The following is a 24,540-nucleotide window of genomic DNA, read 5'->3' on the forward strand; positions in this document are numbered from 1 at the left end:
CGCGACGACCCGCCCCGCCCCTAGACGGTTGCTGGCAGCGGCCGCCGCCCTCCCCCGGCCCAATGGCGTGGCTGCACAGTCGGTGATGTGAAGCTCTGCTCAGGCTTGTCCGGCCCCCGGCTCGCAGCCCATTACACCATCCGTCGCAGCAGTAGCTGCAGCCGCTGCAGCCCGAGCCGACTGAGAGGGCGGGAGGCAGCTCGGGTGGGGGGGCGGGGCGAACAGCGCGGCCGGATTCATTCCTGTGGGGCGCGGGGCATGGAGGAGCTGTGCGGCCGCAGGCGGAGCAGGGCGGCCCGGGCGGCGGCGGGGACAACGGTTTCCCTTTGAAGGGGACGGCCAGAGCCCGAGTGACCAGCGGCGGCGGGGAGGACTAGTCCCCGGGCAGGTAGTGGCGGCGGCGGCGGCGGCCTGCCAGGGCTTGGGCCGGGGCCTGAGGTGCCCGCGGAAGGCCTGGGCGGGAAGGAGGGCGCCGGGGGAGCCGAAGGCGGGCAGCGGGCTGGAGGCCACAGGCTTGGCCCATCGGGAGCGGGTTGTGGTCAACGTGGGAGATTGGGGAGGGGGCTGCCATTGTCTGGAATACGGAGAGGAGAAGGTTGTGTTGGGGCGACTGTGGTTTGAGGAACCTGCGGATCATCCCTGGGCGGGGGGTGGGGGTGAGCAAAACGGGGGGGGGCGAAGTTAGTGACTAAAAGGCAGGCGGATTTCCTGAGAGCCGCGAGTAGTTTTAAAGGAAAGAGAATCTTTCGGGGCAGAGTTTTGGCCTTAGCCGAGGTTTGGTGTATCCGACCTTTTTGTTCCTTCTCGAAACCCGGCCTCAGTGAGGCCTTCCAGCCTGGCACCCTTGGCCAGCTCGCCTGCAGTTGCAAGAAAGAGAAACATTTCTGAACCCGAGTCTCCTGCCTCTTTCGGTTGTACGCGCCCTGGGCGTGTGCAAAGCAAAACTAGAACAAAGCTTGGCTGGTTAGAGCTGGAGGCGAAAAAACGGGCTGCCTGTAGTGTTTAAATTTTCCGCACCTAGAGGAGGCTGCCTGCGACCTGAACATTTGGGTCTCGGTGTGCCCTTCTGTGTTTTTCTTTACCACCTTTTCTTTGGGGGTGGGAGGTGGGGTGTGGTACGGAGTAGTGCCTGAAGTATAGGTTTTATTTCTTTCTTCCTACAGAAGTGGTAATTAAGAAGTGTTTTGCCTTCTTCTATAGAAAATTAAATGTTGCTACTACTTTTTTTTTCTTCCTCTAGTTTGGTTCCCTGGTTGTCAGATGTTGGAAAGCAGTAGGACGGAACATACTCTTCCTGGTTGTGTATCCGTTCTGGGGTGCAGCAGTTAACATTGAACTTTGGTTCCTGTGCCTCCTGCCTGTGTAGATAAACTGGAGCTCTACTTCGAAAGATAAATAAAGCACAGCCTCTCAACTGGACATAAATGGATCTAAAGACAGCAGTATTTAACGCAGCTCGGGATGGCAAACTCCGGCTTCTCACCAAATTGTTGGCAAGCAAATCCAAAGAGGAGGTTTCCTCCTTGATCTCTGAAAAAACCAATGGGGCCACGCCCCTCTTGATGGCCGCCAGGTACGGGCACCTTGACATGGTCGAATTCCTCCTAGAGCAGTGCAGTGCTTCCATAGAAGTTGGGGGCTCCGTCAATTTTGATGGCGAAACCATTGAGGGGGCTCCCCCTTTATGGGCTGCTTCTGCAGCAGGACATCTGAAGGTGGTCCAGTCCTTGTTAAATCATGGAGCATCTGTCAACAACACGACTTTAACCAATTCAACTCCTCTTCGAGCTGCGTGTTTCGATGGCCATTTGGAAATAGTGAAGTACCTCGTAGAACACAAAGCTGATTTGGAAGTGTCAAACCGACATGGGCATACGTGCTTGATGATTTCATGTTACAAAGGACATAAAGAGATTGCTCAGTATTTACTTGAAAAGGGGGCAGATGTTAATAGAAAAAGTGTTAAAGGTGAGTTCAGCTTCTTTGTTTTTCTCAGTGTCTACCACTTATTTTCAGGAAGTTTGATACATAATTGTAAGCACTGGTGTTGAGTAAACCCACATTGACCTGTTTTGATGAGGTAAGTCTTCCAGTATGACTTTGTTGAGTATTTCTCTGATGTTTGGTAATACATTGAAAAAAATGTGATAAAAGACTGCTGTTACTCTGTTAAGCAGTATTTTCTCTCTTATTTGGAGTAACTTAAAATTCTTGGGAAATGGGTTCCCCGAAGTTACGGATCATGTTAGTAGTAGCCGATCTGAGCCTTTAGGCTTATACTTAATCTACTTGGGAATATGGTTAAGTGTAATACGTTTTTCTTAGCTTTTTGTTGTCTTGTGTTTTTGTTTTTTAGAACAACTTTGGAGTAGAAACTACTGTATTTATTGAGTCATGGTCTTGTTTGTTCTAGGTAGTCGTTTCACTTCTGACGGAGAAGGCTAGGCCAAACTGACCTGGAAGGATTAATATCAGTGGAAAGGAGAAAATCTGTTCCCTTATTCTATATTTGTTTGTAGTCAATAGATAATCCTTTTATAAGAACATGCATTAAATATAGCAACAGAGAAAACACATTTTTAAAACTGCTTCAATACTGAGAGTGGAAAACAAGGACTAGATTAAACAGATGTGGATTTGTTGGCTAGCAACAGTGTAAACACCTTTGTCCAGAAGAAGGGCTCCGGTTTATGACTGTATAATTTTCGTTGATTGTAATAAACTAAAAGCAGCGAAAAGTAGTTCAGAATTTTTCTTAACCCTTAAAAGCAACTGCCTTGATAGCATAATTTTGATGCATGAAAACCTTAACTTTCCTTACAGCAGTCTATTTATATGACAGCAAAATAATTCACTACCTAGCTTTTAAAAGCTATTAAAATTTAAAAGTAGCATATAGACATGTTAAAAAAATCATTGTAAATTGGTTTACATTGTTGGTTTACATTTGAGTAAAAAGTCTTATTCCTGATTTCTAGATGTCTAAGGCGCTGACAACCACTATTTACAGTTTTTTATGTGTCCTTTTAGAGCTGGTCTCTGCAAATACAAGCATACTTGTCTATGTACAAGCATACTTGTTTGTGTAGCCTTCTGTCTAGTGGTTGATTACATACTTTTCTATCTTTATTTATTTATTTTTCTAACCTTGGATGTCATTCAACTCCAACACACATACCTACCTCATTCTGTTTCATGACTATACAGTATTTCATTGTATGAATGTACATAATTTATCTAGTCTATTGGTTGATACTTAGGTCACATCCAGTACTTTGCTAATATAAACAATGCTGCTGTGAACATTCTTGAACAAAAATGTGTCTTAGGTTCTTTTCACACTTGTGTGAGAATAAACTGTAGTATAAATACCTGTGTTTAGAATTGCTAAATCAAAGTGAATGTACATTTGCAATTGTGATAGTGTCTGCCTTTCAGAAAGGTTAAACCACACAATTACGGGGCACTGCATAGTTACTGAGCATATTTACTGTAGATAGCGTGATCTTTTATAAAAATGATACAAGATCATTGTGATTTTTCTGAATTTTTTTCCAGAGGAAGTGTAAAAATCCCACGAAATCCCAGTACTCAGGGATAATACTTCCAAAGATACTTCTGAGTTTTGTGTACTCATATATATGTATGCAGTTTTATATGCTGTTTTATAACCTGTTTTTAGCTTAATAAATGTTTAACATTACCAATTATAGCTCTTTAATTTCAATAGCTGCACACTCTTCTACTAATGGAGTTTTATGTTGCTTCCAGTTTTCCAGTATGATAAAACATGTTTCTGTAAACATTCTTTCTAATAAGTGTTTTCATTTGTTCCTGATTATCTTTAGAGGTGGCTTGGTAGATTAAATGACAGCATAGGTTTTTTTTTTTTTTTTTTCTTTCTCCAAACAATTATTCTTTTGAAGAATGCTTGTTTTAAGGCAACAAATTACTGCTGAACTAACCACGTTTTAAATCATGGCTGCTTGTTTAGGTTTGTTGGATTTTTTGTTTCTTTGTTTTGGGCTTTTTATTCATCAGCTTGATGTAGAGATTACTGATAAACTCATATTTAAGTCAAATTGGGATATGTTTTAAACTCCTATGCTGTTGGAGAGATGAGAACTGGTATTACTTCCCTTATATTTTTCAAAGCTTTATATACTTTTGGAGATATAGTATATGAGATAACTCTAATATAAATAGCTCATATTTTTTCAGCATTTTCTCCTGAGAAGCTGCGAACAGTATTTAACTTGAATACCTTTGAGCTCTTTCAAAAGAATGTTCCTTTTATCACCACTGTCATCTTTTAGCCTTATATATGAGGGTATGTATGTTCTCTCTTTTGACCAAACTAATTCTAAGTCATTTTTTCCCCCCAGTGTTAATATCTAATATGTGTGTCTTTTAAAAAACTACATATAACATGAGAAAACAGTTTCATCCCAAAAATTGTTTTCTAGTAACCTCAACTTTTTACACATACACATGCATATAGATATTGTCACTTTATGTGCAGAATTTTTACCTTTTTACGGTATCTTTTAATTTACATAGTGATTCTTCATGAATGTTGGGGGCAGATTAAAGTACATGTGCATCCTCCCCACTCTGATCCTGAAGCTTCACTACTCATTCTCTCATTGGTTCTGGATTTTTTCCTATGGGTTAACAAAAACAGGAACCAATTGGAACTAAGGCAGGGACACTGGAGAAGGATGTGATATAGCGGCAAGAGAGGATTTTTCCCCACTTTTTTATCCCCATTCAAAAAGTAGAAAAGATTAATAAAACTAGAGTTAAAATAGAATAATTCCTTAGGACACTTTGTGTGTCATTCACTGGAAATGGTTCTGAGGAAAGAAAATGTCAATACATTGTGCTTTGTCTGCTTAAAGATAAAATGCATGTGACTTCTACATGCCATTACTTTTAAACAGGTGTTGGTATTTGAACATATTATTTAACCTCTCTTCATTACTTTTTAACAGGCTGTTGGCATTTTGAACTTGTTTTAACCTAAGGTGGAATTCACTAATTGAGAGAGCAGTAGTTGAGTCCCTCAGTGTGCCAGGCTGTTAGACTTAGGATATACAAAGAGGAATAAGACAAAATATCCAGTCCTTGATTTCCTGCTCTTGAAGAGCTCATGGTTTGATTGGAGAGACAGGTTCATAAGCAGATACTTAAACCACAGTATGGTAAGTGCAACAGTAGCGCTTTGTTCTATTAGATATTTGGAAATACTTTATCCCCAGCAACTTATAACCTGAGGGGACAATGGGTTTCTTTTCCCATGGCATTCCAAAAGGGGAGAAAATCTTTGATATATTTAGGAATACCTCTTCAGTTTAACAGTCATAGCAATTGAGTTTTGAGACAGGAGTTGTTCCTATTTAAGAATCTAGACTAAATCTGAAGTGATTAGGTGAGTCCTCAGAGCTATCACAGTGATCTCAGCGCTTCATGGTTATAGTCATCTTTGGCTTCTTTTGGTTCTTTTGTTTGTTTGTGTTTTGGGGTTGTTTTTGTTTTTGTTTGGACTTAGACCTTTGCAGATCCAAAGTGAAGTCCTCTTCAGTGCCACTTTAAACCCTAATTCTAACAGAAATTGAGCAGCTAAAAGTTCTTGATTCAGTACTACAGACCAATAGAAAACTGTAGGCTCAGATTTGGAGACTGGCTCCGGAAGACACTCTGTCCTCATTCATCAGTCAGTTTAGATACCCAAAATAATTAAGTAAATTGGTAATAAGGTAATTAACATGCACTTTCTGTAGGCAAGGCATTCTGTGGGACATTTTGGAGGTGATGACAATTCACGAGGTGTCACATTTTTAACTTCTGAAGGAATAGTATAAGCAATCCATGCTGTAGGATTTTAGAGCGAGTGTACTGACTGGGAATGCTTCGTGGAGAAAGTCGTCGTTAAACAGGGCCTTGAATTTTGGGGTTTAGATCTACAGACAGTTTGCAGTTTAGATCTGCAGAAAGTTTGTTGGGATGTAGATCTGTAGAAGGGTTTTGGCAGTTTTGCAGGTTTAGAAAATGACATAAGGAAAGGCACATTGAAGAATATGCTTGGAGGGTCTAGGAATTGGAAAGTAGGCATATTTGAACTAAAAGGCACTGAGGACTGGATTTTAAAGGACATTTAATCGAGGTACAGGTGTTGGATTTTATTTTTCATGCCAGTGAATGTTTTTCAGCAGAGGACTAACTGGAGTGGTTTGTTTGTTTGCTTGCTTGTTTTTAGAGAAACTTACCTAACTGCATTCTACTACAACATTGTGACGTCTAACTGCATTCTACTACCTAGTCTTTGAGGCTAAAGACCTGGTGTTTTTATCCCATGCAATAGGAAGAGTATCTGGCCCTAAATGAGCTTGTTGAGTGGAAATGTTGGATTTAAGAGAGGAAAGATTATAAGCTCCTTGATGGCAAGCACTATGTTTTATAGGCCTTTCTGTAGGGAAATAAATACATGCATGAAGACTTGAAGTAACAAAGGAAGACAGTAGTTGGACAAAAGTGAGTAGCACAGGTAGAATATAGGGGTTCACAAAAGGGAGAAATCCATGTAGGCATGTGGCAAGGATAGCTAGCATTAAAAGGGTTTGAGAGAGCTAGTTCAGACAGATTATTTGCCTTTTCATTATGGAAATTTTCTAACTTAGAGAGAAGACATTGAACCACTATGTATTCATCATCTGACTTCAACGATTATCCATTTGCTAAAGTTAAAAAAAAAAGTTTCTACTTTCCTTTTGTTTTCTATAGTAATTTAAAGCAAATCCAAGGCTCTATGTTATTTCTCTCTCATAGAATAGGCATTTAGAGTACAGATGTATTTTAGTCAAGGAAATGCTAAAGAAAAATCTTATTTAATTCCCCACTGTAAATGCACAAGAATCTCAAATGAGAAAATCTCCCTTGTAAATTAAAAGCTGTTGGTATTCAGATAGACTAAGATAATGATTGCTGTCATTTCAGGTTATTTTAGCATGCTTTAGTACTATGTGAGTGTTGGAAGCTGAAGTTCTCTTTTCCTTCTTGACTTTGAAAACTCTTCTCAGCTGTTGGTTACCTCAGCACACCTACTGACAGAGAAAAATAAAAGGGGGAAGGGAGGGACTTAAAATTGTACTGCATAATATATCTATATTTATTTTGATTAAGTAATAATGTTTAAATAACTTACTAGTTGAATTCATGAACATTTTAATCCCAAATTATGAAATTACTCCTGCAAGTTGTTCCATATTCATTCTTTTCCCTCTTGTATCCCCTGGCACACTTTTCTGTGTCCTTGAGAAGAATTGGTATCCTAGTTGGATAAACTAAGCTGTAGATGGTGTGCAAATTGAGTTCAATAAGGAAATATCCATGTGGTCCTTTGTCCCTGGAGATTGGATTTTGAACTGTGAATCCTCACAGAACTGGACAGTTTGGTGAGAGTGAGTAGATCCTGAGCACTACTGCTGTTGATATTGTTAGTGGCAGTGACATGAACTTAAGATAGAAGTTATGTTTCACTTACTGGCCTTCGGATACAATGTGGTTCCTTCACTGGTTCATTTTTTATCAGATTTTCATTGATTGATTGATAAAATATGTTTGTTTGAAATAAAATACAGGAAACCCTGGGCATTACATAGATTTATACTGTCGAGGCATCAGGAATATATGTGATGGAAGATAGAAATGGAAGAGATACGGAGAGACGCAGATGAAAAAGTCACATGGATGCAAATCTGATCAAAACATGTCTTCCTTCTTTTTTTCCTCCATTTGAGAAGAGCTGTGATTGAATAGGGAGTCTGTGAACTAGAGGACAGAGAATTATAATGTTGAAGTTTTCTGTCATTAGATGAGTTTTGTACACATAATTAGTTGTTTTTAGTCCTCATCCCTTAGCTCCAATGCTCTTAGCCTTGAAAATTCTACTTAACATCAAGACTCATTTCAAATGCAATTCCTCATCTCCCTCAGGTTATAAGAATGCATCTTACCTCTTTGGATGCAGATATTTTTTAGCGTTTAACTTCGTCGTAAGCTCAAGGACCTTTATTGTTAAATTTCTGTTTGTTCTTTGCTCAGTGCCTTATACAAAGAATTAGTGAAAGAAGGGCACATAGTAGTACATAGTAGTCTTGGCACAATTTATCTTCTTTTTTTAAATTTCCTTTTTTTTTGAACTTCTGTTCTTGAGTATCTCTCATGATAGACTACACATGGGGAAGAGAAACTTCTAAGCAAAGAATCCTTCTAGTGCTCCTTTGATACCCTAAGTTGTTTTTTTCCTTCTATCCCTTCTTATCTCCTCCATCAACCTACACCTATTAGTTATTTGGGGAATAAAATACTTGGAATCAGCGTTATTGTGCAATTGAACCACACACCCTGTCTTCATCTTACAAGTAGACCACCTCTGTACTCAGCCCAACCCCAACTACAAAGTTGAGGAAGGAATGGGTTGGTGCCAAGCATAGTAGGCAGAAGAAAGAGAGATGAGGATTGTTTTTGTGTCTTTCCAAATAAATCTATTATAAGACCCTCTAATTGTGGCTTCTATCAGTCAGAACTTACACTTTCACCAAAAATACAATATTTATTTTAATTGGATTTTTAAAACAGCTTTATTGAGATAAAATTCACAAAATCACTTAAAGTGTATACAATTCAGTGACTTTTTAGTATGTTCAAGGGGTTATACAACCATCACGACTATCAGCTTTTCATCACCCCTGAAAAAATCTCCTATCTGTTAACAGTCACTCCCTCCTATCCCACCTCATTCCCCTGAAACTGCACAAGTCTTAGGCAACTGGTCATCTCCTTTCTGTCTCTGTAAGTTTGCCTGTTCTGGACATTTAATTTAAATGGAATCACATGACATGTAGTCTTTTGTGAGTTGTCTTGTTTGCTTAGTGTAATGTTTTCAAGGTTCGTCCATTTTGTAGCATGTATCAGTGCTTTTCTTTTTATTGCAGAATAACATTCCATTGAAATAAATATATCACTTTTATTCAGCAGTTGATGGGCATTTGGGTTGTTTATACTTTTTAGCTATTCATGGAGAAGTTCTTCCGTGGATATATGTTTTCATTTCTCTCAGGCATATACCTAGGAGTGGCATTGTTGGGTTGTATGGTAACTCTTTTTTTTAACAGGAATCGTTAAATTGTTTTCCAAAGCAGTTGTACCAGTTTACATTCCTGTCAGCAATGTAAGAAGAGTTCCAGTTTCTCCAAACCCTCTGCAACACTTGTTCTTACTCTTCTTTTTTAATATAGCCATTTTAGGAAGTGTGAAGTGATATCTCATTGTGATTTTGATTTATATTTCTCCAATGGCTAATGACGTTGAGCATTTTTTCATGTACTTAATTCATGTGATTATTGGCTCTCTCTGTCTCTATTTTCTTTGGAGGAGTTTCTTCATTAACCTTTGCATGTTTTATAATTGGGTTATCTTTGTATTACTGAACTGTAAGAGTTGTTTATATATTCTTATGTATGTCTTTTATCAGATATATCATTTGCAAATATTTTCTCCCATTCTGTGTTTTTTTTTTTTTTTTTTTAACGTTTTTGATGGTGGTGTTTATACCAATTTGGATTTTTATTTTACAAACTGATTTTAAAAGAAATTTTTGTGTCACTTATATGATGTCTTGCTTAAACAAGAAAACTGTTAGGGATAGACTGCAGGATTTACTGGTGCTATGCCTTTTACTATGCGGGAACTTTTCCATGGATGAAACTTTGTATTCTAATTGTAAAACACACCCATTCCTGCTTTGTCATATGGTTAAATTTAGAATAAAGAGGAATGATACAATTTTATTTCTGTATGGTGTAAAACAGGGCTGTGACCTAGCCCTCCATTTAAATTTATGGTCATATGACTTGATATTGCTATTAGATATATTAGCTGTGTGGCAGGTATCCATTTAGCAAACAAGAAAATAAGATTCTTTCTCTATTTTCTTGCTACTCTAGGACCAGCAGCATAGGTATCACTTGGATCCAGCCCAGATGATCTGAATCAAAATCTGCATTTTATTATGATTCTCTGGTGATTTTATACATGAAAGTTTGAGAAGCACAGCTTTATTTGACTTATTCTAAACACACACAAAGCTTGAAATACATGAGGAATTTACAAACAGCAGAATCTACCAACTTGTTATTGCTAGAAAAAGCACTTTAAATTAAAGACATTTTGTGTTTGTTAAATATATTGCAGGCCTTAAGAGGACATTTTTGTTTTTTTAAAAAGAGCAGTAAATTCTGTCTACTCCATGAGAGTGGTTTAGCAACTGACTTCATCCTGGTGAATCTTGGTAATTTTATCCAAATTGAGACATTTATATGTTATGTTGAAGCTCTTTTATGATTTAGGTGGTTGGTTGGTAACAATCACTGGCCCTTATCAAACTCAAAACATTTGGTTTGGACCCAGATAATTCTTAGACCTCTAATTCTTAGTTCTTTCTCAAAATACAGCTATGTTTTTGGGTTACCTAATTTGAAAAAAAATATTGATTCTATTCCTAGGCACCTAAGCTTCACAGTTGAACATGAATTTTTAATGTCTTACTCACCTGCTATTAAAATATTACAGGTGTCTTTAAAATTAACAGCAGTGAAGATTGGCACTTCAGATGCTTCTTGAGGAATACTACTATCCTTTAACGCATGAGCACTTACCATAGTTTCCTGACCTTAATACTCATTCCAGAAGCATCCCAGTAGAAATAGCACTTTTCATTCTTCCAGATTTTCTTAGCATTGTTTTTGTGTTAAATTATGAATTTGAAAATTAATATATTTGTATCATACTATTTTAGCTTTCTAGAGAAATGCTTTAACAGAATTAATACTTAATGTTGTGCCATTAACCTGATTTCTAAGAAATACCTATTTAACAAACATGTCTTTTGAGAAATCAGGAAATTTTTTTTTTTATGAATTCAGTGCCAGAATTTTTTTTTTCTCCAAATGAACTTTTTCTTAGGCATTGAGAATTGTTTAATATAATATGTTTTTCTTTTTCTCTTCTTTTTTTTTTCTTTAGCCAAAGGTAAATTCATTAAATTTCATTGGTACATATCCTTAATTTCATCTCAGATGCCTGGTAATATTTACTTTTGAACTTTGTGTTGTTTTATTTTTCATTGTCTTTCTCATTCTGAGAATTCAAAAAGAAGACAAGATGTGGAGATGGAAAATCTTTGGGAAGTACGATCACTGTATTATGGGAATGTTTTTAAAGGGCCTGTGTAATCCAGGGAAAATTCTTGAGCTGAATCTATAGTACTTGGCATATATTGTTATGCACCAAAACTTTAAATCAATTATGTTATCTAGCAAAAAAGAAAATATGATTTTAATGATCTTTAGCATGTTAACAGCACATACTAGTTACAAGACCCTGGTAACTCACTTTTTAAATTTGGCTTGTTATACTTTTTCACAAAAAATTACATTTAATAATTATAGCATATCTAAAACTTGAAAAAACTGACATAGCAAAATATTTACAGTCAATTTTACAAACAACTGGTTATTTTGTATAGTGCTTATACATAGAAAGCCAGATTAATCTCAGAAACTGAAACATAGATATGTCATGAAGGAAAATAAAGTTTATAAACAGATATGAGAAAATATTCTGTTTACCAAGGAATAGAGGTAATATAAATTAAAAAGTTAATTTCAGTTGTAGAAAGAATACTATAAAGTAGAACTTTAAATAATCCCATTGGTAGTGAATTAAAAATGTGTATTAAGCCATCACACATTTTTGATTCTGTTTTAGCTAGGCATTAATTTTTTTTGTCATTTGTTTATTGGCTTATTTACATGCAATACAATTCATACTTTTTTGTGTACAGTACTGTAATTTTTGACAAACATATACTACTCATTTATTAAAGGTAAGAACAAAAACGTCCTTTATGCTTCTTTGCATTAAACCCCTCTCCCAGCCCCTAGCCCTTGCCAATCACTACTTTGTTATCTGTCCTTATAGTTTTTTAAGCATTAATTTTAATAGTAAAAATTCCGAAGCAGCACAGATGCCCATCAACAGGGAAATGTTGATGTAAAGTATGACATGCTCCTTTGCTTGAACTTTCACCATAAAACCTTTAAGGATTATGTAGAATCTTTGCAGTTACAGAAACTAGGCAGATGATGTAATAACACATGATGGAATGCCCAAGATGTGGGTGAAAAGCAGGAAACAGTTATATATATACTGATTATAACTTTGTCAAAACATACTATATAAAAAGATTTGGAGAAATGACACAAAAGTTATAATTGATTTAAGATCATGCTTTTTTTTTTTTCTTTTGCCTCTGTTTTTCTACGCTGTAAGTAATGCTCTAGGCTATAATTAAAAAACTTACCTTTAGGGCCTTCCAGGGCAGAACAGTGTAGTGGTTATACACTTAACCTGTTAGAGTAATTAAAAAGATCTCCTTCTAGGATATAACTTTTTGAACTTATTTTGTCTGCAAAAGCTAAGATTGAATTACTTTTTATGATATCAAATATTAAAAATTTAGAATCTACCTTATCTTTAACAGTGTGCTAATTGCTTCTGGGATATAAAAGAAATATAATATAGGATCCGTGTACTTTAAGAATAGACTGTTCAGGTAAGGACTTATTTGTGAAGCAGTAGCATTATATTATTGTAAGGTATTATAATAGTAGCTATGTGAATAATTATTAGGATGACTCGTATATTTATTTACCAGGTATTCTCACAGTGATAAAATCGATATGATATAACCAAGAAAACCTCTTTAAGCAGTTGAAATTTCTAGTGAAATTTGAAGTACAAGAAGTTAAAATGGTAAAGAAGGAAGTGCATTATAGAAAAATCAAGAACAGAGGCATAGAGGTAGAAGTGAATAGGGCTGTTTGTTCCTGGTGCTGGGAGAAGTACTTAGGATCGAATAATGTGAAGCATAAGCAGAATTTCTGCCTTATGTGTGGGAGATGCCGACAATGTCTTCTGGGGTTAGAGCAGGTTTGGCAAACTTTGACCCAAGGTTCAAATCCAGCCCACCTCATTTCAGTACTGCCTGAGAGCTAAGAAAGGTTTTTACTTTTTTGTAATGGTTGAGAAAGAAATCAAATGAAAAATATTTTATGACACATGAAAATTACATGAAAATCAAATTTTGGAGTACGTAAGTAAAAGTTTTGTTGGAAAACAGACATGTCCATTAATTTAACATACTACTATAGCATATTTCATGGTACTTGGCAGAGTTTAGTGGTTATAACAGAGACCTTATGGCCTGGAAACCTAAAATGGTATCTGGCCTTTTACTGGAAAAGTTTGCCAGTCCCTTAGTTAGATGCACAGTGAATCATTCATTCCGGAGATAATGAGAAATGAAGTTAAAGAGAGAAGGTAGGGAAATATTTGTTAGTCTTTTAAAATCCATATCCCTGAATATCCAATACTAAACTTTACTTCACATAATGTTTTCTGAAACTATAGATTTCTTCCTCGTTGCTCTCTCCACATAGATAGTGCTTTGAGAATCAATGGTAGAGAATTTTGAAGGCCATCTCAAAGATTGTCTGCTTTTCCTTATAGGAAGTGTGAAAACTTTCTGAGTTGGAAAGTGATGTGACTGGTTGAAGTTCTATTATGCGGTTTGGTTTTATATTAGATATAATTTATTCACTGAGGTTTAATATGACTGGCATTTAAAATATGACCTTAGAAATGAGTAGTACACTGAATTGGCAGTTGGGAGACAGGAGTTTATATTTTCCCACTAAAGTCTCTTTGCTATTTGCATGTAGAGTGAGTTTATCATCTCTACCTTGCAAAGTTATTAATATAAGATTAAAAGGGGGCAACAGTTAAATAAAATGTAGGAATATAAAAAAATGCTATATTCGCATACTTGTCCCTTTTTTCATTAATTTTTTTTTTACTGTTTGCTTTTACTTTCTCGAATTCATTGTTTTTTCTTGTAACTTCTTTAGATAGAAACATAGCTATTTTTTAAGCCTTTCTTTTTATCTAATTTGTTATTTAGTGTTTTTATTACCATCCAGTTAAAAATATTTTCTGATTTTCATTGGGCTTGCTTCTTTGACCAACGAATTATTTAGAAGAGTATTAATAATTCAAATAGGTTTTTCTAGTTATCTTTTTGTTTTGGATATCTAACTTCATTCGTAAGTGGACTTAGAACATACTCAATGACTTCAGTCCCTTGACAGTTGTCGAGACTTGTCTTATGGCTGAGAATATGGTCAGTATTTGGATATGCTCCCTGTATCCCTGGGGGCAAAATTGTTTTCTATGGCTGTTGATTGCCATGTTCTTTTATTTATGCCAGTTAAATCAAGTTTGTAATGTTTATCCTTGCTGGTTTTGATCTTCTAAGCTGAGAAAGATGTGATTAAATGTACTAATGTTTGCAGATTTGTTTGCTTTCCTAGTAGTTCTGTCGATTTTTACTTTATGTAACTTAATTCTATGTTATTAGGTGGAAAGTTTTGAATTATATCTCTATATTTTGAATTTTTTAACAAAATATTTCCTTTTGTTGCTAATTATGTATTTTGCATTAAAGTCTACTTTCATATTTTAATATCAGACAGCTTCTTAATATTTAGTTTTTGCAAAGGGTATTTTTTTCCCAACCTTTCACTTCTAAAGATCATTTTCTACCCATATATTTAAGGTGTGTCTTGTAGGCAGTGTGTCTTGAGTTTTCTTTGTGTCTTCAGTCTGACAGTTTTTGTCTCTTAAGTTTTTGTCTTTTCTTTGTATCCTCAGTCTGAAACTTTCTTTTAAATGTTTAAATTAAACATTTAGTTTACTTACATTTAATGTAATTACTGATATTTTTGGATTTTCATCTCCTGGGTACTTTTCTGATTTTTATTTGCCCTGCCTGTTTTGTATTCCTTGGTCTTTTTTGCCACCTTTTGCATTATTATTTCAATTTTTTTCTCTGTGTTAGAGAAAATGTAGTTATGTGCGTGCCCTCTATTATTTTAGTAGTTATTCTAGGTAGCATTACTTTGACTTATCAAAGGCTAACATAAATTTCTAATTTTATATCTTTACAACAAAAAGATCTTAGAACACGTTAACACCAATTACTCTCTCTACCGTCATGGTATTGCTGTCAAATGTTTTATTTCTATGTGTGTATTTCAAGCCCCACAATATATTATTATTTTTAAAATCAATATTTATTTAGATGTACTCACAAATTTACCCTTTTTGTTGATGTTTTTGCCTGTATCTCCAGGCTTCTATGTGGCTCATCTTCCTTCTGCCTAAAGAACACCATATAGTATTTAGATCTGCTGGTAATAAATATCTTAATTTTTTCTGTTTCATTTCTTTCTCTCCTGAAAGGGTTCTTTATTTGACATTTATTCTTGATACGAGTATAGAATTCTAAGTTGGCAGTTCCTTTTCTTTCGTGCTTTTGAATACCATTTCATGTCTCCTAGCTTCTGTTGTTCCTGATGAAAACTTTGCTATCAGATTGTTGCTCTTTTATAGGTAATTTCCATTCATTCTGTTGTTTTAAGATTTTTCTCTTTGTCCTTAGTTTTCAGCAGTTTTGCTGTGTTGTATGTCAATGTGTTTTTCTTTTCATTTATCCTTCTTGGAGTTTGCAAAACCTACTGAATTTGCAGTTTAAGCTTTCATCGGCTTCTGAAAATTCTTGGGCTTTATCTTTTCTTAAATGTTGCTTTGGGACCCATTTTCTGAGTATGTTAACAATCTTCTGACATTGTTCCCTCTTTCTCTTACAGTCTCCATCTTTTCTGTTCTTTTACCACTCCCTGCTTCTTTCTGTATATTTTCATCTGACTTATCTTCCAGTTACTAATTTTCTATTCAGCTGTGTGTAAATCCACTTTTAAAGCCAGCCACTGAGTTTTTCAGTTCTAGAATGTCTATTTGAAGTTTTAGTTTCCAGTTTTCTGTTGAATTCTCAATTTAAAAAAATCTCCTTGAATATGCTAAGCATAGCTATTATTTAAAAATCTGTATTGATAAACTGCATTATCTGGGTCTCCTGGTGGGCTTTTCTGTCAACTCTTTATTTCCATTGTTTTTTATGCTATGGTTCCTTATTTTCTTTTCATTATTTTTGATTGGATACCAAGCATTACATATGGAAAATATAAATAATTTTAACTCTACTATGATAATATCTTCCTCTAAATAGTATTTATATTTGCTTCTCGCTTTTAATTATGTGTACTAGCAATCCTGGATTATTTTAATTCAATAATGAGATGATCTTAAATTAGATTTAAGTTTTTGTGATAGCTAGTCTATTTGTAGTTAACTTTAACTCCCTAGGGTTAAAGTTGGAGCTTTAACCCAAAGTGTGGGAATTTTCTAAGTTCCTTTCTTAGCAGACTGTAGTCTCCACTTTTCCCCTCTATCCCTGCAAGGCTGTCAGAAATTCTGCTCAGTTAGTTATTCAGCCAGCTTTTCCAGAGTTGGTGGAGGCCATTGTGGGAAAGCTGTCTCAAATTCTGGACTTTACCTCTCTAGTTTTTTCTTCTCCTGTATATTGTACCCTTGTTATGTCTTACCCTGTCAAGCAGATTTTTAAAAATACATTTTTCAGGTTTTTTAGTTGTTAGTGGGAGGATGATCACGTTACAGGTGTCTCTGCCATTACTGGATGTGAAAGCCTTCCTTATTATTTTTTTAAAGCTACTTTTTTTCTCCTGGTATGTGGGTGTATTCAGAATAAATATATTTTGTATTTTTTCAATAAATACAGAAATATAGTTCATTAAATTGGCTTTTGCTACCTCTTTTTTTTTTTTTTTTTTTTTTTTCCTGAGGCGAAGTCTCGCTTTGTCACCAGGCTGGAGTGCAGTGGTGCCATCTCCGCTTACTGCAACCTCCGCCTCCCAGGTTCAAGCAATTCTCCTGCCTCAGCCTCCCAAGTAGCTGGGACTACAGGCACGTGCCACCACGCCCAGCTAATTTTCGTGTTTTTAGTAGAGACAGGGTTTCACCATGTTGGCCAGGATGGTCTTGATCTCTTGACCTCGTAATCTGCCCACCTCGGCCTCCCAAAGTGCTGGGATTACAGGCATGAGCCACCGCGCTTGGCCAGCTTTTGCTACATTTTATTCTTGATTTTGTGCTACTCTGAATAGAGAAAAGTGCCATCTAAGCCGTTTCTTTATATTCAGATTTCTCTTATATTGCATATTTCTTAGAAAAACATGGGGAATAGTAGGGGTCCTCAATACAAAAGAGTGTTTAAAATATACTTGGTATAGTAGTCATGTTTAATTGAAATTATTTTAAAGAAATGAACATCGATACTCAGAAGGTCTGGGCTGTTTCAGTGCTTGGTTAGCTTAGTCATTGTTAAAACATTTTATCAAACACTTTCATTGTAGACCATTGAAATCTTGGGTCAGAATAATTATATAGTCCTTGTAGATATCATAGAAGACTAAACAGGATAAACTTGTGGAAGGACTCAATTTTTCATATAGTAACTTGTTTTTTTCTAACTTTAGTTACAAAGCAGATTTATTTCAAGTATTCAGGTTTAAAATACTTTCTGGTACACATGCTGTGTTGGGCATCCCCAAAGCTACCCCCGTATTTGGAGGTAACTCACCATACAACTGTACTCATAGGTAAGATTTATTACTGTAATGTCATAAGGACATGCAACTGAATTATAAGGGGTAGAGGTACAGGTGAGGTGTAGAGAAATCTTTAGGTGTTTTTATGCTTTGTTCCTCTCATGAGGGGTCACATAGAGCATATTCTTCCCCAGTAATGTAAATACATACGTGTCTGTTTCTACCAAGGGAAACCCATGACAGACCCAGTGCTAAAGGTTTTTATTGGGGGCTGGTCATGTAGGTACCCTTTGCCTAGCTCATACCCAAAATTTTAGACTCCCAGAAGGAAACCAGACATTCAGCATAAACGGCATTGTTCGTACAAACAGTTTAGGTACAGTGAGACACCCTTATCATTTAGGGAAAGTTTTAGAAGAGTATAGAGAACTGTTTACCAGCCAAGTTCCCAGCTACCAGCCAAAGGTCCAAGCTTGCAAGAAAGTCTTTCTAAGGACAGCAGTCTCAGCCTAGCATGCTACCTCTTTTCTACAGACATGCCTAAAATGACTGACTGTTTAAATTTTACGTAAACATTGTATGTAAATAGCAGAGATCGGCATGATAATTCCTATTTTGACGATTAGTAAAATGTTTATCATTAAACTGAAATACCTGGTGTTTCTGATCTCTTAATATGTTTCATACAGGCTTTTACTAATGTGCCAGTGCCTGTTGTCAGTTTTAATCTGTGTGTGGGAAGAAAAGGACAGTGTTAGAACATTTAGTACAGCTATAAAGAATGTTTAAAAAGTTAAATTGTAATAGGAAATAATCCATTATAAAAGGACACTTCAGATATTTCCTTTTAATGTTCATATTGAACCACCCACATATTTTTTAGATTGCGTAGATTTGTTTTTCTTATGAGAGCTTTTTGGGGAAAGTCCTTTGTTACCAAGAATTTTGTCTAAGATAGTTGAAATTAACTTGGCAATCAGAAATAAATATTGAAAAAATAATTTCTGACTACTATTAGAGTCAAAATGAAGAATCTTAGATATATTAAAGACCAGTCTGGCCGGGCATGGTGGCTCATACCTGCAATTGCAGCACTTTGGGAGACTGAGGCAGGAGCATTGCTTGAGTCCAGGAGTTTAAAACCAGCCTGGGCAACATAGCAAGACATGGTCTCTAAAGAAAAAAAAGACCAGTTCCTTGTTTATAAATGTGGAAACTGACTTGGAAGTTAAGTGACTTGTCAGTAAAATGGTGAATAGCTGGTTATTTGTATTCTATCCATTTTTAGGTCATAAAATATGCACTTTAAAACATTAATGAAAAATACCGAGAGACCATGGATTAGTCTGAATTTCTTCTGGTGACCCTGGATGTCTTTTTATAACTAATTTGGTCATATCATTTATTCAACAAGTTTAGTATCAGACCCTAGTTTTAGGTATTGGGGAAATTGTTTTTCTTGTCTGTAAACCAAGTATGTCCTACTTAGAAGCTTAAAGCTGCCTGCGTTTTAGGTTCTAAAGTGCATGTACATATTACATTTTATTTTGGTCCCTCAATGTGTGTTATTTCTTTTTTTCTCTCTAAGGTAATACTGCATTGCATGATTGTGCAGAATCTGGAAGTTTGGACATCATGAAGATGCTTCTTATGTATTGTGCCAAGATGGAAAAGGATGGTTACGGAATGACTCCCCTTCTCTCGGCGAGTGTGACTGGTCACACAAACATTGTGGATTTCCTGACACACCATGCACAGACCAGCAAGACAGAACGTATTAATGCGCTAGAGCTGCTGGGAGCTACATTTGTAGACAAAAAAAGAGATCTGCTTGGGGCTTTGAAATACTGGAAAAAGGCAATGAACATGAGGTACAGTGATAGAACTAATATTATTAGTAAACCAGTGCCACAGACACTAATAATGGCTTATGATTATGCCAAGGAGGTGAACAGTGCGGAAGAGCTAGAAGGTCTTATTGCTGATCCTGATGAGATGAGAATGCAGGCACTATTAATCAGAGAACGTATTCTTGGTCCTTCTCATCCTGATACCTCTTACTATATTAGATATAGAGGTGCTGTCTATGCAGACTCTGGAAATTTCAAACGATGCATCAACCTATGGAAGTATGCTTTGGATATGCAGCAGAGCAATTTGGATCCTTTAAGCCCAATGACTGCCAGCAGCTTATTATCTTTTGCAGAACTATTCTCCTTTATGCTACAGGATAGGGCTAAAGGCCTGCTGGGTACTACTGTTACATTTGATGATCTTATGGGCATACTTTGCAAAAGCGTCCTTGAAATAGAGCGAGCTATCAAACAAACTCAGTGTCCAGCTGACCCATTACAGTTAAATAAGGCCCTTTCTATTATTTTGCACTTAATTTGCTTGTTAGAGAAAGTTCCTTGTACTCTAGAACAGGACCATTTCAAAAAGCAGACTATATACAGGTTTCTTAAGCTGCATCCAAGGGGAAAGAATAACTTCAGCCCTCTTCATCTGGCTGTGGACAAGAATACTACATGTGTAGGGCGGTACCCTGTTTGTAAATTTCCATCTCTACAAGTTACTGCGATACTGATAGAATGTGGTGCTGATGTGAACGTCAGAGACTCGGATGACAACAGTCCCCTACATATCGCTGCTCTTAACAATCATCCAGACATCATGAATCTCCTTATTAAATCAGGTGCACATTTTGATGCCACAAACTTGCACAAACAAACTGCTAGTGACTTGCTGGATGAGAAGGAAATAGCTAAAAATTTGATCCAGCCTATAAATCATACCACATTGCAGTGTCTTGCTGCTCGTGTCATAGTGAATCATAGAATATATTATAAAGGGCATATCCCAGAAAAGCTAGAGACCTTTGTTTCCCTTCATAGATGATAACTTGACTGTATTTTAGCACTGTTAAAGCACGAATTGGTAACAGTTGTTTCATAAATGAGCACTGTTGTGATAACACCAGCATTCATTTAGCTTGATTGATATCATCGTGCTCTCATTGGCTAAAGCATTATAAGCATCAAATTTACAACATTGGTTTCCCAGTATTTAATATAAATATACCATATAATATATTGTTTGTGAATTATTGAGAAATGTAACATTCAGATTTCTAAAATTGTCTGCCAAAGGCTTATTCATTCTGGTTTTGTTTGCTGTTGGGTGTTTGCGGCAGAGTTAACCAATTTTCCATGGTGTCTTTATACTTTACTGGTTTGTGAATTTTATACAATTGAAAGTCTTTTTTCCTTGCTGCTTTCTTCTCTTCTCAAGTTTCCCCCGTTTCTACTTTATTTTTTGTTCTAACCATTTCTACTACAGTTTTTTCCTTATGGACCCATGCTAGGTTGTACAAACTTTAAGGACTCCTTACCATTTGCAGTTACCATAAGTGCTTTATCTTCTCTATGCACAGGCTTCAACTTGACTGTTGTATGTTAGCATATTTTCTATGCAGCAGTTGGTCACCTTCAACTCAAAACACTGTTTTCTTATGTTTGTTACAAAGTTAATTTTTTGAAAGTACTCAGTAGCATGACAATTTTTAGACCTGCAGGTTAGCTATTTTAGCTCAAGCTTTTTTGTTTGTTTTTCCTTCATTTTCTTCGCATCTGAGGTTTCTTTCTCTAATCCACTGAAATTATTGTGTGCTAAATTTGGGAAACAGATCTATTCTAACTCATTAACCCAGTTGAAATTTAGGTCTGTCATCTTAATATATCATGCAGTAAAAGGAAGAATCTTTTTAAAGTGACTCACCTTTCATGCTGCTCCAGCATTGTCCTGCTTGTGCTGATGGTGTGATTAGGTGTAGAGAATTTGCTTAAATTTAACCTCAAAGTTTATCACACAGCTTAATGAGTCACATTGAAATATTCAGTAATTGAACTGCAAATCACTTTTAGTTACAAAAAGAGCTAAAGCATGTCAGTGGCATGATGCTTGCCAAGCCAGATCTAGGCATCTAGGATAATTAAGGTATTTTAGTACGCAATTTACTGCCATAATATCAAAGGTCAGTAACAGTGTTCTTTCTTTCTTCAAGCTTACGTATACCTTTAAAGATAACTTGCATGAATTACTTTGATTACTTTGGTCTCAATTATTTGTCACCCTAGTTAAACATGAAAGGTTGCAGTGCTTCCTGTTCCCTTACTGGAAGTTAGCTTTTTCTTTTCTCTTCCTTTCTTCCTGCCTTTCTCTCTCTCTCTCTCTGTCTCTCTCTCTCTCTCCTTTCTTTCTCTTTCTCTCTCTCTCCTTTCTTTCTCTTTCTCTCTCTCTCCCCTTTCTTTCTCTTTCTCTCTCTCTCCTTTCGTTCTCTTTCTCTCTCTTTCTCTCTCTCTTTCTCTTACAGATTGGCTAATGCCACAGAAAGGGCTCTTTTAACTTAAGATAAGTGAAAAGTACGAAAAAAGATTCAGGTAATTATCATTCAGCACTTTATTGTAATTCAGAATAAAATTTATGATGGCATATTTGCCCTGCATATGTCTTAATGAAGTTGTTCTGAATAAAAAGCTCCTTATTGATTTGAGAAAAACTCAGTTTACCTGTGAGTTTAATGAGCTGGATCACTCACTTGGATTTTTTGTGTTGACATTTTATTCTGAGGGTTGATGTTACACTATTTAAGGCGTCATCAATGCAAACAGTCACATTAGGTTTGTCATCATATTTAGTTAGTAAAAACCTTGTAATGAAGTGTAGTAAATAAGAGAACGTTAGACTTTTTGGTTAAATAATTGATTTAATTTTTAAAAGATATTCTTACTCATTTGCTTGGTTGTAAATTTAATTTCACCATTAAGAAAAGGTAAATTGGATATAAATGAGTGCTCTCCAACCTTTTGATGAAGAGGTTTTACTATCTCTTATTGTGGGAAAATTTGATGAAATATTTGAACTGTCACATGTATTAATACTTTGTGATTTAGACCAATATTCTAGAAATATCAAATGTCAGTATTTTGAAATCATCTGCCTCTAACTTTGTGGTATAAGAATTATATATCAATAAGCTATTATTTTTATAAAGGAAAACTTTGCCATTATAGTAAATTACATTAGTTGATCTCAATAATTTGAGGATAAAAGATGACAATTGGATTTTTAATTGATTTAGTATTTCCTCCTCCTCTTTGGGGGCTGGGTGGGAGGCTTATATGTTCTTAGAGTGAGGCCCATCTCACTGTTTTGCAGCTGAATTTGAATTTTGCAACTTCTGTGTAAAGTAAGGATTTCTTTAAATAGCATTTTTGCACCACTAAAAATAGATAACTTAGAACTCAGTCTTGATAACTGAAATGACTTATTTCACTTAGAATACATTTCTCCCTTCTCTGCCATCTCCGCAAATGCCATTGGGAGGTTTTGAAAACCCGGTTCATTTAATAGCTCAAAATTGTCCCTGATTTTATTTTCTTTTAGGGAAAATTGTTTCATAAATGTGACACTGATAAAGCCTTTGTCAGAAAGTATTCTCAAAATTATGAGATGGATTATAACAAAATACTTAAATTTGTGTTATTTTTTGAACCACAGATGAGTACATTTAATAATGAACCAGTTACACTCATGTGAGTCTAACTAAACTGTACACTGTAGCATGGTGTTATTGACTGGAGTTAATGTGTAAAGTTATTAACATTTCTATGAAAATACCCTTTTGGGGCCTTCTGAATTTTAGATGTTCCACTGTTTTGATCATTCCTGTAAAAGAAATGGTCATTTTACTCAGATGCCAGTCTACTTTATAAAGACAAATGGATTATAGACTTAAAAAAGTCATTTTTCTTATTCATAAATCTGACAGGCATAAACTCAAATCAAAGATAATTTGGTGCCCATTATGAATTTGAAGTTCAGTGATAGCTCTGTAATGTGACTACCTTAATGTGTATAGAGACCCCGGTCTACTATGATTTGGGAAAATTGTTTAGGTTATATGGGAAAAGTAGCTCTTTAAAAATCATACTGCCCAACAGAAACCTTAGGCTGAATTTACAAGTATGATAATTTTTAATTAATTTTCTTAGAATTGTGCAGGCTGGATGAGATAATAATATACTCTTTTACACTGTAACAGCAGCATTATTGCCTAGAACTTTAACCATTATAGGGTTAGATACTAAGGAAACAAACTAATTGGTCATCATCATTTTCTTTTTCTCTTTTTCTTTTCTTGTTTTTTTTTTTTTTTTTTTTTTTGCCCTTATGTATCACTAAACAACTAGTTTCTCTCCCTTTTGTCAGTTCCCATTGTGTGTTTTTTCAAAAGAAGTACTGTATTCGGATGCCAGCTAATAAATTGTCACACAATGGAAAATCATATGCCACAACATTCATTGTAAGGTTTAATAAAATTAAATTTGCACCAAATTTAAGTGTATTCTTATTAACTCTTAATACTTGATTGGTATTATTTTAATGCAAATGATAGTAGACTCCTGTTTCAGAAAAACCTAATTGATAATTTGTGGCCAGTTAAAACTTAAAAGATAGCATTTATTGTTAGTATTTCTATGTAAGTATGATTTATGTATAGTTTATTCTAAATTTTTTTTCTAGTAGAGGTCACAGAAGCTAAAGATACGGGGAGACTTCTGTTGTCAACTGCGTAAGAGAAGGGATGCCTTTAATTCTTGTTTTTTAATCGGTTTGCTATGATCAGAAGTATATCATAAATATATTCTTATGAAGGCAAGTTTTATACATTCGTTTTCCATCACTTTTCGGTTGTAAAATCTTAAGTAGTCCTTGTCTTGTTTTATGTTTAACTTACCTAATACGAAGAGCTCTAGTTGAGTCAGAAAATGAATTGGCTGTAATTTCTAAACTCTAAGCATACATTGAAATCTCCTGTTTTATAGGTTTT

General features: G+C 35.7%; 1 protein-coding gene across 1 annotated transcript; it reads left to right on the top strand.

Moving 5' to 3' along the window:
* Positions 1-238: 238 nt before the first annotated feature.
* Positions 239-24,044, top strand: FEM1C (fem-1 homolog C). Its single transcript, XM_023197589.3, has 3 exons — positions 239-388; positions 1,241-1,968; positions 19,237-24,044. The coding sequence occupies exons 2-3, from the start codon at positions 1,425-1,427 to the stop codon at positions 20,544-20,546; spliced, it is 1,854 nt and encodes a 617-aa protein (XP_023053357.1). The 5' UTR covers positions 239-388; positions 1,241-1,424; the 3' UTR covers positions 20,547-24,044.
* Positions 24,045-24,540: the final 496 nt, after the last annotated feature.

The sequence above is a fragment of the Piliocolobus tephrosceles genome, chromosome 4 (assembly GCF_002776525.5).
Source record: "Piliocolobus tephrosceles isolate RC106 chromosome 4, ASM277652v3, whole genome shotgun sequence".
Taxonomy (NCBI): Eukaryota; Metazoa; Chordata; class Mammalia; order Primates; family Cercopithecidae; genus Piliocolobus; species Piliocolobus tephrosceles.